Source organism: Fistularia commersonii, chromosome 25 (assembly GCF_037954325.1).
Source record: "Fistularia commersonii isolate RoL2024-O1a breed Wild chromosome 25, RoL_Fcom_v1.0, whole genome shotgun sequence".
Lineage (NCBI taxonomy): Eukaryota > Metazoa > Chordata > Actinopteri > Syngnathiformes > Fistulariidae > Fistularia > Fistularia commersonii.
In genome coordinates, this window is record NC_141308.1 from 5,345,702 (window position 1) to 5,357,994 (window position 12,293).

The following is a 12,293-nucleotide window of genomic DNA, read 5'->3' on the forward strand; positions in this document are numbered from 1 at the left end:
AATTGTTCTACGGTGTGTAGGAGATGTTTTTCCCCTCACCGACATGGTTTCACGATGACTTTTCTTAATCTGAAAACCCCTCCGGTTGGGTTTGAAGAGAAAATAAAATGCCCAGAGGAGGATAGTGTGCACAAGAGTTGTTCTGTTGGCTGAGTGTGGTGTCAGTCGGTCCCAGTCCCTGTAGCCCTCACCGTGCAGCGTGCAGGCCTGACGGGAAACTGACTGCAGCTCAGGACATGGCCTCATTTGTTCACGGTCCCCCCTCTCTGAAAGGAGTTATGCTGTCTGTTTTGAATAGACAGCGTTTTGCTTTGTGTGCTCGATCAAAACAGAGGGCAAAGTTAGTCAGCAAGTTGCATAGCTTCTGCATTCTGATTCTTCAAGCCTCTTTTGTATGAAGTTTAGCACAATGTTTTACTCAGTGTTTGACATGAATGGCGAGCTGGAGGTAGGAATATTTTCACAGACTAAAAAAACGAACGCAAAAAGGAGACGAATCTTTTACAGATATTGATTTTCGGGGATTTATTTTAAAACTAAAAAAAAAAAGGGAAAGAAAAGTAACTTGATCATGTGCTGTTAAGACCTCTGTGATAATGCACAAAATCACAGAGTGCAGTGTTGCTGAAATATTTATGTGCTTTTATCTGATCTATTTCCTACCGCAAGGTATTTGCCTGTGAATCCCTGGCACTTTAGATATTACCTGAAGGCAAATGCTATATAGATTTATACAAGTTATTTACAACAACAGCCAAGCCATTCCTCTCGAAACTAGGCTGCAGATCAAAGGATTGTTTTGATCTCTACTTAGCATATTTGTTTAACCTAGCCAGTGATTCTGTAAAGTGCACAAGCTTTTCGGTGATATGCAGAGCACCCTTTATCCGTCTTTTTCTTCTGTTAGCTCTGGATTTAAGTACTTTCTGTATTTAGGAGACAACTGGATTTGCCAGCTTTTGAAATTTAGTTGCCCACTGCTAGCAGTCTTGGCACTCAGAAATAGATAACTAGGTATGTTCCACTGCTAATCCTGATCGGCCTTGTAATAGTATTTGTGGACTGTACAGCACTCAATTAGGGCATAATGTGCTATTTTTATTTCCTTTAAGTTGGATTAAATGTGAAAACATGTTTGTTTTTTCAGTTTCCCTCTTCTGTTTACTGTTGGGCTACTTTGCAAAGTATTGTTTTATACTGTTTCAATCATCGCTGCACTCTCCGCACAGGATTGCAAAATGTCAGGAGGAAAACAATGTCGAAGCGCTCTCTAAAAAAGATGCCAGGGCAATCAGAAAATTTTCTGGAATGCTTAAGAGAATGCATATTCACACAATGCCCTAATTCTCTCTTACTTTGGGTTTGGGAAAGATGAGCCCAGGTTTACTGAGAGCCAAAAAAGGGGGCAGATGGCTCACAAGAGGGATAAACCTGGGAAGTCATGCTGTAAATGTGTTTTACAGAAAACAATGAAAGGAGCGGACAAAGCGATTGTGGCAAAGTCCTTTGGAAAATGGAAAAGCAGCTCTCTAAGGTCCAGGACCATGGAGAAGCCGGATGAGCCGTCCGAGGAGAGTAAGGAGGAGAAGCTATCCAAGTGTACCTGTGAAGACCCCCAACTCGGCAAGAAACCAGTCGGTAAAAGTACCTCGTTTTCTTATTCAAACTCTAATTTTACTGCTGTGGCTGTCATCTAATTTTTCTTGTGGCAGTTTTAATTACTACCGCCGTGCCTTGTTTATTTATTTATTATTTCATTTTATTTTTATTTTTTTTGTCATTTATTTATTTATTTTTTTTGCATTTGACTCTCTGGCCCGCCATATCCGGTGAACAAACGAAGCACATTGTTGGGCAGGAGAATTCCTTTTGAGGGAAAGTGTGTCTCCGATGATACAGTGTTGCCAGAAAAAGACAAAGCAAAAAATAGCAAACACAAAAACAGTCACAGGTGCATGGGAAAAAGAGAGAACCGAGTGAATGGTCACTGTGGTCCCCAGGAGGTCTTTCAGTGTTAGCCAGTGCGGTGGGTGGACTTCTGACAAGGACGTTGGTGAGCAGCCAGGTGGAGTGTGTAACTGAGAATGCTCCTGTTTATTCTTTTCACATGCTAATGTGGCTCCTATGTGATTTAATACGGCAAAACTTTTTCTTGGAGTTAACATTTTAGTTGTTTACCTGCTGTTCTATCAGAATATTGGTATTATTCAGAAGGCTCCATACTCCTATATGAGGCTGGATCAGGGCCAGGAAGAGTTAGAATAGATTTCATATTATACACATACCTACATAGATACACAAACATACTCACAAACACATACATGGACACACACACACACGCACACACACACACTGAAAAAAATTGAATATTCATGTATAAATATATACATATATATATATATATATATATATTTATAGAACGGTAAAAAATAAATGTCTAAAGTATGATGACATATTATGAAAAGCCTATACATCGAGAAGCATGGATTTAATTTGAAGCTTCTATAAAGAGTGTTTCATGCTTATTACATTATTGTCTTTTTTTTTTGCTTGTGAATGCCTAAAATTGAAGCTTATATCAAGGCTTATATAAGCTCTCGGTGTCGACAAAATCGGCACAACGTTTTGCTGAAACAAACATACTTTTCTTTCCCTCTTTGGCGTTAAGTTACTTCTTAGGATAATGCTTTATCAGTATTTCATTAAGCATATATCTGATGATTTATTAGTGGTTTGTGTATCCAATTCGAAGGCACAAAGGGAGAAATATGGTCTCACTCTATGGTAAACCTTGTAGTGTAAATCTGTAAATAGCTTCAAAGACATTGCATCTGCCATCTGCACTTCTAGGAACTCTTCTGCATAACCATTAAAACAAGCTGTCTCAGAGGACATCATTCGTATTTCAGCCTCTACCCTGAATTACTATGTGTTCATTGTAATTATAAGGGAGGAGTGTTGCCAGGCTAGTCTGCAGAATGCCAGGTGCACACTTCCATAATCTACCATTTTAAACAACTCAGAGCATTAACAACAGTATCTACATGCTATTCAGCCATTAGTTCATTTTGGCTTTCATGCTGAAACTCGCATCAGTCACCCAAGCATTTTGTATACTGCAATAGACTTACAGGAAGAAAGTGCAATACTTTGTAGTGTTCCATTTTCCTAAGCCTGCTTAGGTTATGTGACTGAGCCATGCTGCTGTGTGAAATTTTATCCCGATACTGGCACTGTATCCTTGTGAGGGAGTCTTGTAAAATAGGTTTACTTAGCGCCTTTGCTGGCATTTTCCGAAGATAGCAAATGCACAAACACTGTCCATGATCGGATTAGCTGTTCAACAAAATGATGTAACTCTTTGTCTTTCTTGTGTGGCATAGGTTTCTCTGCTTAAGTTCAGTGGTCAACCAGGAGAAAATAGACACGTTGTCACATAATTTATTACAACTATAATAGCTGACAGCTGTTTCATCGTACTCGTCGCATACGTGTGACATGTGTCTGCCCAGGGTGAATTATTTTTTCTTAAGAATTCACCTCATTTTGGTGCTGCCTGAAACTGCACAGCTGCAATTCTTTATGAACACTACATCTAATTTCTAAAGCGTTTACATTTGAACTTTGCTTCATCTTCCTCCTCGGCACAGGATTCAAATTGCATGTGATAAGTGTGAAATGTTTTTTTCTTCCAAGCATCCATATACAGAGTAAAGTGCGCTATGCCAAGTACTCACTTAAAACAAATTTACACCTGAGGACATGTAGCTATATATCCACAGTCGTAAGGTGTGTCAATACAAAATGTTAATTAAATGATTTGTGACTGAAATCAGTTGATATATCTTCTTACATCTTACTTATTTACATTTTAATTACCACTATTACTTTTCTTTTTTTTTGGATGTAACCATAGCAAGTCCAATTCCTCCCCTACACAAAAAAGAAGCAATATGACTGTTTTCCACTGGAGGTTTAGATGCTTGTTTATCACTTTTAAATACCATCATCTTTGCTGAAATCCCCTCTCAAAAGAACCTTTCACTTGCTGGAATAAATTCAAATTAAAATTTAAATCCCTCTTTGCATTTCTTCAGCCTTTTTTAAAATAGCTGCCTCCTTTTAGAAAGCTGTTTATGTAGTGATCTGTTCATAATCCAGTTTGTTTCTCAACAGCGAAAAACACAGAAATCGTATTATCACTATCTTGGAGAGATGATGCGAGAAATCATGAAGTATAAATGTCTGGATCTGTGGAAGTTTTTAAAGTTATGAAGATGAATAATATTGCAAAAGCCTCTCAATAATGTAGCCCAAACATTACAGTTTGACTTGCAAATGAACAGGAATATTAGGTATTTTTTGCTGTATAAACGCAGAATATATATATCTGTCTTCTATAACACAAATGTATATAGAGGCACAATGTGCTCATTCAGTAAAGACACGGTGTTCTTGTTTTTTTTTTAAACGAGATATAGACATTATTCTCTGCAAAATGTAAGTGGATGGCTCATCAGAAATGCCGACGTATGTGACATATTGGGACAAACGGACGATACGCTTTCCTCTGTGCCTTACACATCTACAGGTAGATGCCTGCAAACATCTCTTACTAATATCACTGGTTGGTCGCTTTCTAGTATATTGAGAAAAACAATACCTAATCAGAAATCTAATATATAAACAGATTTAGAAGACGTGATGATAACAATCAATTTCAAATTCAAAATGACACACAAGAGGCCATAGGGAGAATTTGATTTGTTCATGCTAGATTAGAATTATTGTTTGGAAACAAATTATAAATGTTTCTCCCAGAAAGTTTACCAAGATCTTAACAAAAGGAAATCATGACCCACCCCAGTTAATCACTCAATGGTGGCTACTCATGCTAAAGAAACTTACTTCATAATCAATTTCTTTGTTTTGCTCGAAGGGCATTAGCATTTTGGTTCATGTCAGCGAGCTTCCTGTTACTAGTGCAATCAGAAAATTGCAATTCATCTAAATTAATGGAGTTTTTTCTTCTGTTTCAAGTGCATATTTGAATACTCATAATTATTTAACCTATTATTTAGCCTATTATGCAACCTGCCCTGCAAGACAAAAATGAATATCGCTAAAATTGAGAGCTGACTATTTGTCTTTTTGTTTGACTCTTTCTATAAATTTGTATTTTGCAGCCGAGTACCCACAAGACTCCTGAGAGGAGACAGAAATGCCTTCTGTTGGTTATGTCTAGACATACTATTACAGCCACCGATGTCATTATCAAAGCTTGCATTAAAAACACCTGTTACCGTTGTTTACATGCTTCTTTTTGGCCAAACATCCAGGTCGCTAACCGGCCATTTAAAGGCGTGTCCGTTTCATTGTCTGCCTGACTGACTAGAAACGATGGGTTGAGTCCCCCGGAGACCCCGAGATCTGGATGTAACCTCTCGTTGAAACAACACAATGACTCAACGGCCCATGAACATTTAAAAAAAAAAAAAAAAAAAAAAAAAAAAAAAAAAGCATTGAATGATTGGTCCAGCATTGATTTGTCAGATGTAAGCAAGACTCATTGGAGGGCAATGCATGCAAATTCAGGTGTTGACCACCAATGACAAAATAAATTATATGGGGCCTGCATAAAAGAATGATTTTAGACACAAAGGACGATTAGAGATTTTATGATTTGTCTCATGTGTAAATGTATAGCTTTGTGATATTATTCATGTTACTCACATACGAGCACTGGCTGAATGCGTTTGCCAATCACCGAGTTTAGACCGATAACTCAAGGATGGGGAGGGCCCCAGTTTCGAAGGCAACAGTTCAAGGCGAAACCAGAGCGCATCCTATATTTGTCCATAAAACATTTGAGATGTTATTGAAGTGTCTTCAAAGGACAGTGAATAAACATATTGTATTGTTGCCCACGGTCACACACAAATCGGCCCAAAGGGGATTGCTGGGAAGTAATCTAATCATTGCTTTTAACTGAGACACTGTGACATGTACTGTAGATAATGATCCCCATGAAAAATGTAGTGCATTTTCAAAAGAATATTGCCTTTCTGTTGACATTAACATGAAGATAGTTCTATGTCCTGGAGCCATATCAACAACATGTACTTATGTTTGGTTCCTCATATTTCATATCATATTTGCATATGCAAAAAATTCTTTTTTATTTAATGCAGTCCTTTTATGTGACTTTCTGTGATGAACAAGCGGCATCAAGTGTCTCAACAAAGAGGGTTCAGCGCCACCAAGGAGATGCATTTGTGTCAGTTTAGTCCGAGCTTAAAGCGTCGTAGCCGAAATTAACCACAGTTTGATAAAGATTTTTACACATGGCACAGTGTGAATATGTATTGTTGTTTGGGTGCGCGGGCTGCCATACAGAATTAGTCGCGTTGTTTTGTTGGAATTACAGGGTGCGGCGTTGAGCGAGGGGGTTTTTGCTGAAGTTATAGCACTGACATTTTGATCCCGCGGTGCATTAGAAGAATTCAGTTAAATATATTTGTGTAGGTTTTTGCAGGAGTAAGGTATAGCACTCAAAACAACAGGGTGCTATGACACTTCACTTTGCTTACATAATTTGCAGCAGAATGCAAAAAGCTTTTAGACACAGATGTGACCCATTGTAATACCTTTCTAAATGCAATCAAACACTTTCTACAAATGTGAGCAGGACTTTTTAAATGTGAACCCTTGTTTGACATGTAATTTTGTCCAACCCACTCCTCTTTCATTTCTCCATCAGCTCTCTCTAGTCATGCCCACATTTTCATTTGATGAAATAGCTTAACAAAACAGTAGTTTATGTTTTATGCTCAGCTCTGGATGAGGTCGTTTTTTGGAGATTTGAACAGATGTCTGGGGCAAAGCAAATATGACATTTTGTATCGACTGTGGAGTGTAGCCTTCGATATGTAACAATTTTTTCACGATTGCTTTACATGTATTTTTGTGAATTAATTCCGTAAGAAATACCAACATCTAAGTCGGAACATGAAATAATCTTCCCCGAAAAGCGCTTGTTGTGTCCTCGCACAAAGATGTCTGTATCAGCAAACAAAGAACAGCTCTTTGATAAGATGCTCAATTTCTTTACTTTCATATGTTTGTGTGATTATCAGACAAGGATGGTGAAAAGAAGGGTAACAGTGCAGGTCTACTCTCTTTGTATGTCTCTCTCAGAGTGTACCATGAATTGGCTCTTGAAGACAGTTAGACATTAGACTTTCAAATGAGGCATTAAACAAGGTGATGATCAACTGCCAAACCTTAAGTAATGATATTCTCCAAGTCTCCAGCCTTTCATAACCAAATGCACAAATCACAGCAGAAAGAACTGAAAATACATTATTATTACATATTGTGCTCTCACGTCAGTCTCCAGGGAATGGGGGCTAGTGTGGGGGTGGGGTCACTAAGCGATAAGTATGTTTGGGTGGCCTCTTCCATCAGCTATGGAAGGACTGCGCTTGGATCTTAAGGGGAGGCCCCCTTATGGGTTTCACCCTTTTCATAATAAAAAAAAAATCCTGAGCCACACCACCACCACCACCACCACCACCCCACCCAGCCCCGTTTCGCCCCCCATGCCCCAGGCTCCACCCAGAAGTGTGGTTGCCTTTGTCATTGTAATCTGGCCGTGTTTGCTAAACGCTTCCACTGTTTACTCTCTGCTATGGGGGCTTGTATGAACAGGAGTCAGCAGGACGCAGGATGACATCACTTTGGGTGGGGGGTGTTTGAAAAGCTGCATTTGTGATTTCTCGGGGCCCCTTTCATCTTTTATTCTTCCTCGTCTCTATCCTGTCCTGTCGAACGCGTGAGCTAACTCGGAAGGCTAACATGGCCTACAGGGAGGAATTACACCTAATTACTTAAATAACTGCTAAGCAGCAGCCTTTCCTTAGTCACTGAAAATCACTTCCAGGTCCGTGCCTTTTACTGATAGCCAGACCTCTTGTGACAGAAAAAAAGCTTGGACAAAGCTTTTCTTTTCAGATGGTCCAAAAGAAATGAAACAGTCTGACAGGTACAAATATTAAAGGTGCGGGGAGTGGGGGCAGCATACTAACAGACGAGGATTTCGTATCATTTATTTTTGTTGTTGCTGGAGTGATAAAGTCGCAGACATTGAAACTGGTCTGTTGAGCCATTGTTATCATCCCTGGCCATCTGCTGCTGAGGAGTGACATTCCCTCTCATTTGCATGATGAGTGATGTATGAGGAGGTTGGGAGGGCATATGCCGTGGTCTTATGACAAAGCAAGGAAAAGTTCTTAAATTCGGATTGGTCAAGAAAATGGGTGGGTCAGGGTAAAAATCCAAAATTAAAAAGTAAAAATGAAAAATTAAAAAAAAAAAAAAAAAAAATCTACGTGTGTACAGGTGAATGTTTGCATCTGTGTAAATTGTATTTTCATCAGCGTTCACAAATCCGTGGTGTATGTGCGAGAGTGCGCGCATGAGTAGAGGCTAGTGCACGCATCTGCCTTCTTGTGTGCCTGTTTGTGTGTTTTGCGGATGTGGGAGTAGAGCGCGGAGGGGGGTTGGTGGCTGTTGATGTGCAAATGTGCATCATGTTGAAGGGCTGTGAATGGGGAGGTGTGACGTAAAAAGGGACCCGAACGCAGGTGCTTATCTCGAGGCTGTCAAAGGCACAGTATGTCATATTCCTGGGGACTACCTTTCAAAGCCACAGCACCAGCTCAGCTATCAAGAGACTGGGAGAAAATCAAACTTTTTGGATCACAGCACTAGGTTGGTTTCAAAGTTCTTTTTTATTTAATTTGCTGTCAGTTTGGTCAGCATTTATCACTACAGATAGTCTGTATCGCATATGTGAACAATAAGCCTTTTAGCTCTGCCTGTTAGATGCTGCCATGAAATCAAAAGCAGGAGCTGAAAAACGCAAGTGTTAGAAACTTTAGATTTGCTCAACTGCTTAACTTATGTGCGGTGGATTTAATGTGATTATGTGAAACAGAATGATGCCGGCGGTTGTCTTTGTCCGTGCCAGGAGGTTTTTAGAAAATATTTCACTGATGATGAACATTGTTTGCCTGATAGAAATCACAATTCTTCAAATCTTTGCTGGAAAGCAAGCGCAGCTTCTGTGCAGGTTAGAGACAGTTTGAGAGCAGATTAAACAGCTCAAACTGTTTTTTGAGAGGCATGACCTATTTTTGATCATCCAGATAACATGAGATACTGTCTACCTAGATTAAATTCGCAGCACTTGTGTGCAGTATAAGCTTGTCTTAGAAGAACACATGTTTGTATTGTTTGCAGAGACAAAGCACTGTCAGGTTGCCTGTGGCTTTGACAGTGACAGCTGTACATACAAGACCACTGAGCCTAATGCACTTAAACATTCACTCTGTGTTCCAATAACATATTTGAACAGTGAGTCAACTTTATTGCATCCTGTTTAAGGTATTTTTAGTTTTTATAGTGAGGCTGGCAAAGGTGGGACACCACATGCTAATGTTGAATTTAGTGTAACGAAAAACTTGTGTCCTCATCAGCTTCTCAGTTAAAATCTTGATATGATATGATAGTGTTCTTAAATCCTGAACTTGTATAAAATGATCAGAGTTGTGTCATTTCATCGTTCTCTTAATGTATAAAATGTTCTTGTAGTATAAATGTTCAGTGTATATCTGTGTTACTGCTGCTTGTAGTGTGACAGAGACACACTCTACATGTTAACTTTATACTTGGGCAGAGTCATCAGTCTGAATATGTTTGAAGGGTCAAAAGAAAACAATGATTTTTAAAGCAACGACTGATTTAGAGGAATGGATGCTGGTCAGAAGAGCTCATCATTTAATAGTGTCCTGGACCATCTCAATAGCTCAGAGACTGACTTAATAATCCAAATCAAACTTAATTGCAATCAAACAAATGTCAGAATGACTTGATTTTTTTTGTAAATTTACTAAATCAAGGTCATTGCTTTAACTTATAATTTAAAACACTTATATCTATTATCTTTAAGGCTGACTTTCAATTTCATCATGTGAACATGTAAAAAAATTGTTCAGAAGATGCTCTCAAATTAATATTTTATCGCGGTGCTTTTCAGACACAGTGAAATCTTTTTTTTGATTTCAATTTTTTTCATCTTTTTGCAATTCGTAATTTTACACTTAACTAATTCAACAATAAGATGATATTATATTCTGCCTGTCGTTCAGCTTCCGAGCCACAAAGTGACATTATGACAGCTCATTTTATTTATATTACTATTCATATTGTTTTTGCAGGCTTACCTCTGAAAAACATTTGAAAAGTTTTGCATTTTTAACAGTGACAGGAGACTTTTGCAAGCTTACAAAGTTGCACCTCCACAGTTTTTTTAATTGCAGAAGGCCATTGCAGAGCTGTATGGCAAAACAATGATAAGTGAGAGGCATTATTCCTCCCTGTCTCCCACCTTCCTCTTCAAAGCACAGGGATGTTAGTTGCTAGTCAACACAATAATGTAACCTCTGTTCGCCTCCAGGAACTGTCCATGGTACCTGCACCTCCACAGTGTCAAACAAAACTGGATTGCCATTATTTCAACACACTTTAAAAACTTGTGTGATGACTCGAAAATAATCAAATATTGATCCTGCCGTGCGAAACAAATAAGGATTCTTTTTTATTTCTAAATGCATTATTTCAATGCCAAATATGGATGGTAGTGGCCGCCGCATACACACGGTGTAAGCGGTAAAGAAAGAGAAAAACAGTCTTTTTTAAATTGTGTTACCTGTATCAACCATTCAAACTTCAGTTGGTTAATCCAGGAAAATGAATTATGTGGATTTAATTCGACAAGGTCTCAGAAATGATCCATCTGCTGTTGAGCAGCTGGTGAAAGGATAAATGTAATTAATTACTTAACTTTTGAACATTATTCCAGAAAAACAGCGTTGTTTGTGTGTCCTACAGTAAAAAGTAAAGCAACAGAGGGAATAATTACTTTCAATTTATTTCCTTCACTATTGCTCAGGAACAATTTTTTTTGTACAAGGAATAATGCAATTTATAATTGTGATCATTTCATGTGTGCAACAAGAGCACAATTAAAATGGAAATGTATAATTAAAAAAAATATATTAATTTTAACACCTACATTAGAATTCAGCTTATAGTAAATTAAATGTCCCAATTTACAGTAGTGTATGCAATTCAGTGACCCTCATCACATTTAATGTAGAGGCTTGAGAGATAGAGCGGGCTTACACAGACACTTTGGCTGAAATTATAATATATTGTGTAATACTGCAATTGCTAAAAAAAAAAAAAGAAGGGCTGGAAGTAGAAAATACAAATTCAGGTGAGATTTTCCCAAATGTATGGTAAAACATGATATAAAACACCCTTATCAAATGTTATATTTGACTGACAGGGCAAGACTATGAAACGTTCTGAATTAATAATACACTTGATTTTTTTTTTCTTTTGTCGCCTTTCTTTTTTCTAAATATATTTCAGAATTTACCTTGATTGTAATGTACCTCTTTGGCTGTGGTTTTGTTTGTTGGCCTAACTATAAAGGATCTGCTTATACCCTTGTGGGTTGGGAAGAATTAGGATTTATGAATTTATTTCCTCTGTTGTATTGTTTAAACAGCTTTGGTTTAGTTTTGATCCCTTCCTCTTGCCTTTGAGGCTGTTCCACGGTGTCAGCTGTTGACTGATAGTAAGAGAACTGCCTCACAGTGTGAATGAAAGAAAACTAGCGGTTGGTAAACACTGATAAGGGATAAATAGAAAGCGGTCAGGCAGAGATAGTTCTGTGGGAGCCCAGATTGTGTGCGGTCTGTTAAAATGAGATTCTGAGCCTGTCCTTTTTATTCTTCCTCCCCTCCCCTCCCCTCCCCTGTGCGGCGTTTGTCTGGAAAATCTCCAGTGACCCGGCTCGGCAGTCCCAAGCTGCAGTATTCTCTTTTTGTATTTGTTTTGTTTTCTAACAAGGGTCAAGTTGGCCAATAGACACGTCCCTGATGCTTATAGACAGCTGTCATTACTTCAAGTACTTACAATAGTTACATTTCACAGAACGTCGTGGTACTGCACCGATCGACACAGAGGCCAGGGATTCCTTGAAAATTCAACCTATACTTATAAGATGACAAACGACACATTTTTCACAAGCATCCATTAAATATAATAATTTCTTTAAAAAATGGTACCGTGGCACAAGATGGACTGAACCTGCATCTTACATCATACTACCCATGTATATCATACATGAATGGGATATATCAATTTCAGCCATGTTATAA

General features: G+C 38.4%; 1 protein-coding gene across 4 annotated transcripts in view; it reads left to right on the plus strand.

Moving 5' to 3' along the window:
* The first annotated feature begins 388 nt into the window (after window positions 1-388).
* Window positions 389-12,293, plus strand: part of st18 (ST18 C2H2C-type zinc finger transcription factor) — a 39,876-nt gene continuing 27,971 nt past the window's right edge. For all 4 annotated transcript variants that reach the window (XM_086172674.1, XM_086172675.1, XM_086172676.1 and 1 more), the window contains exons 1-2: window positions 389-448; window positions 1,464-1,638. In XM_086172674.1, coding sequence (XP_086028800.1) covers window positions 395-448; window positions 1,464-1,638 — 229 coding nt within the window. In that variant the 5' untranslated portion in view covers window positions 389-394. The remainder of the gene's footprint in view (window positions 449-1,463; window positions 1,639-12,293) is intronic.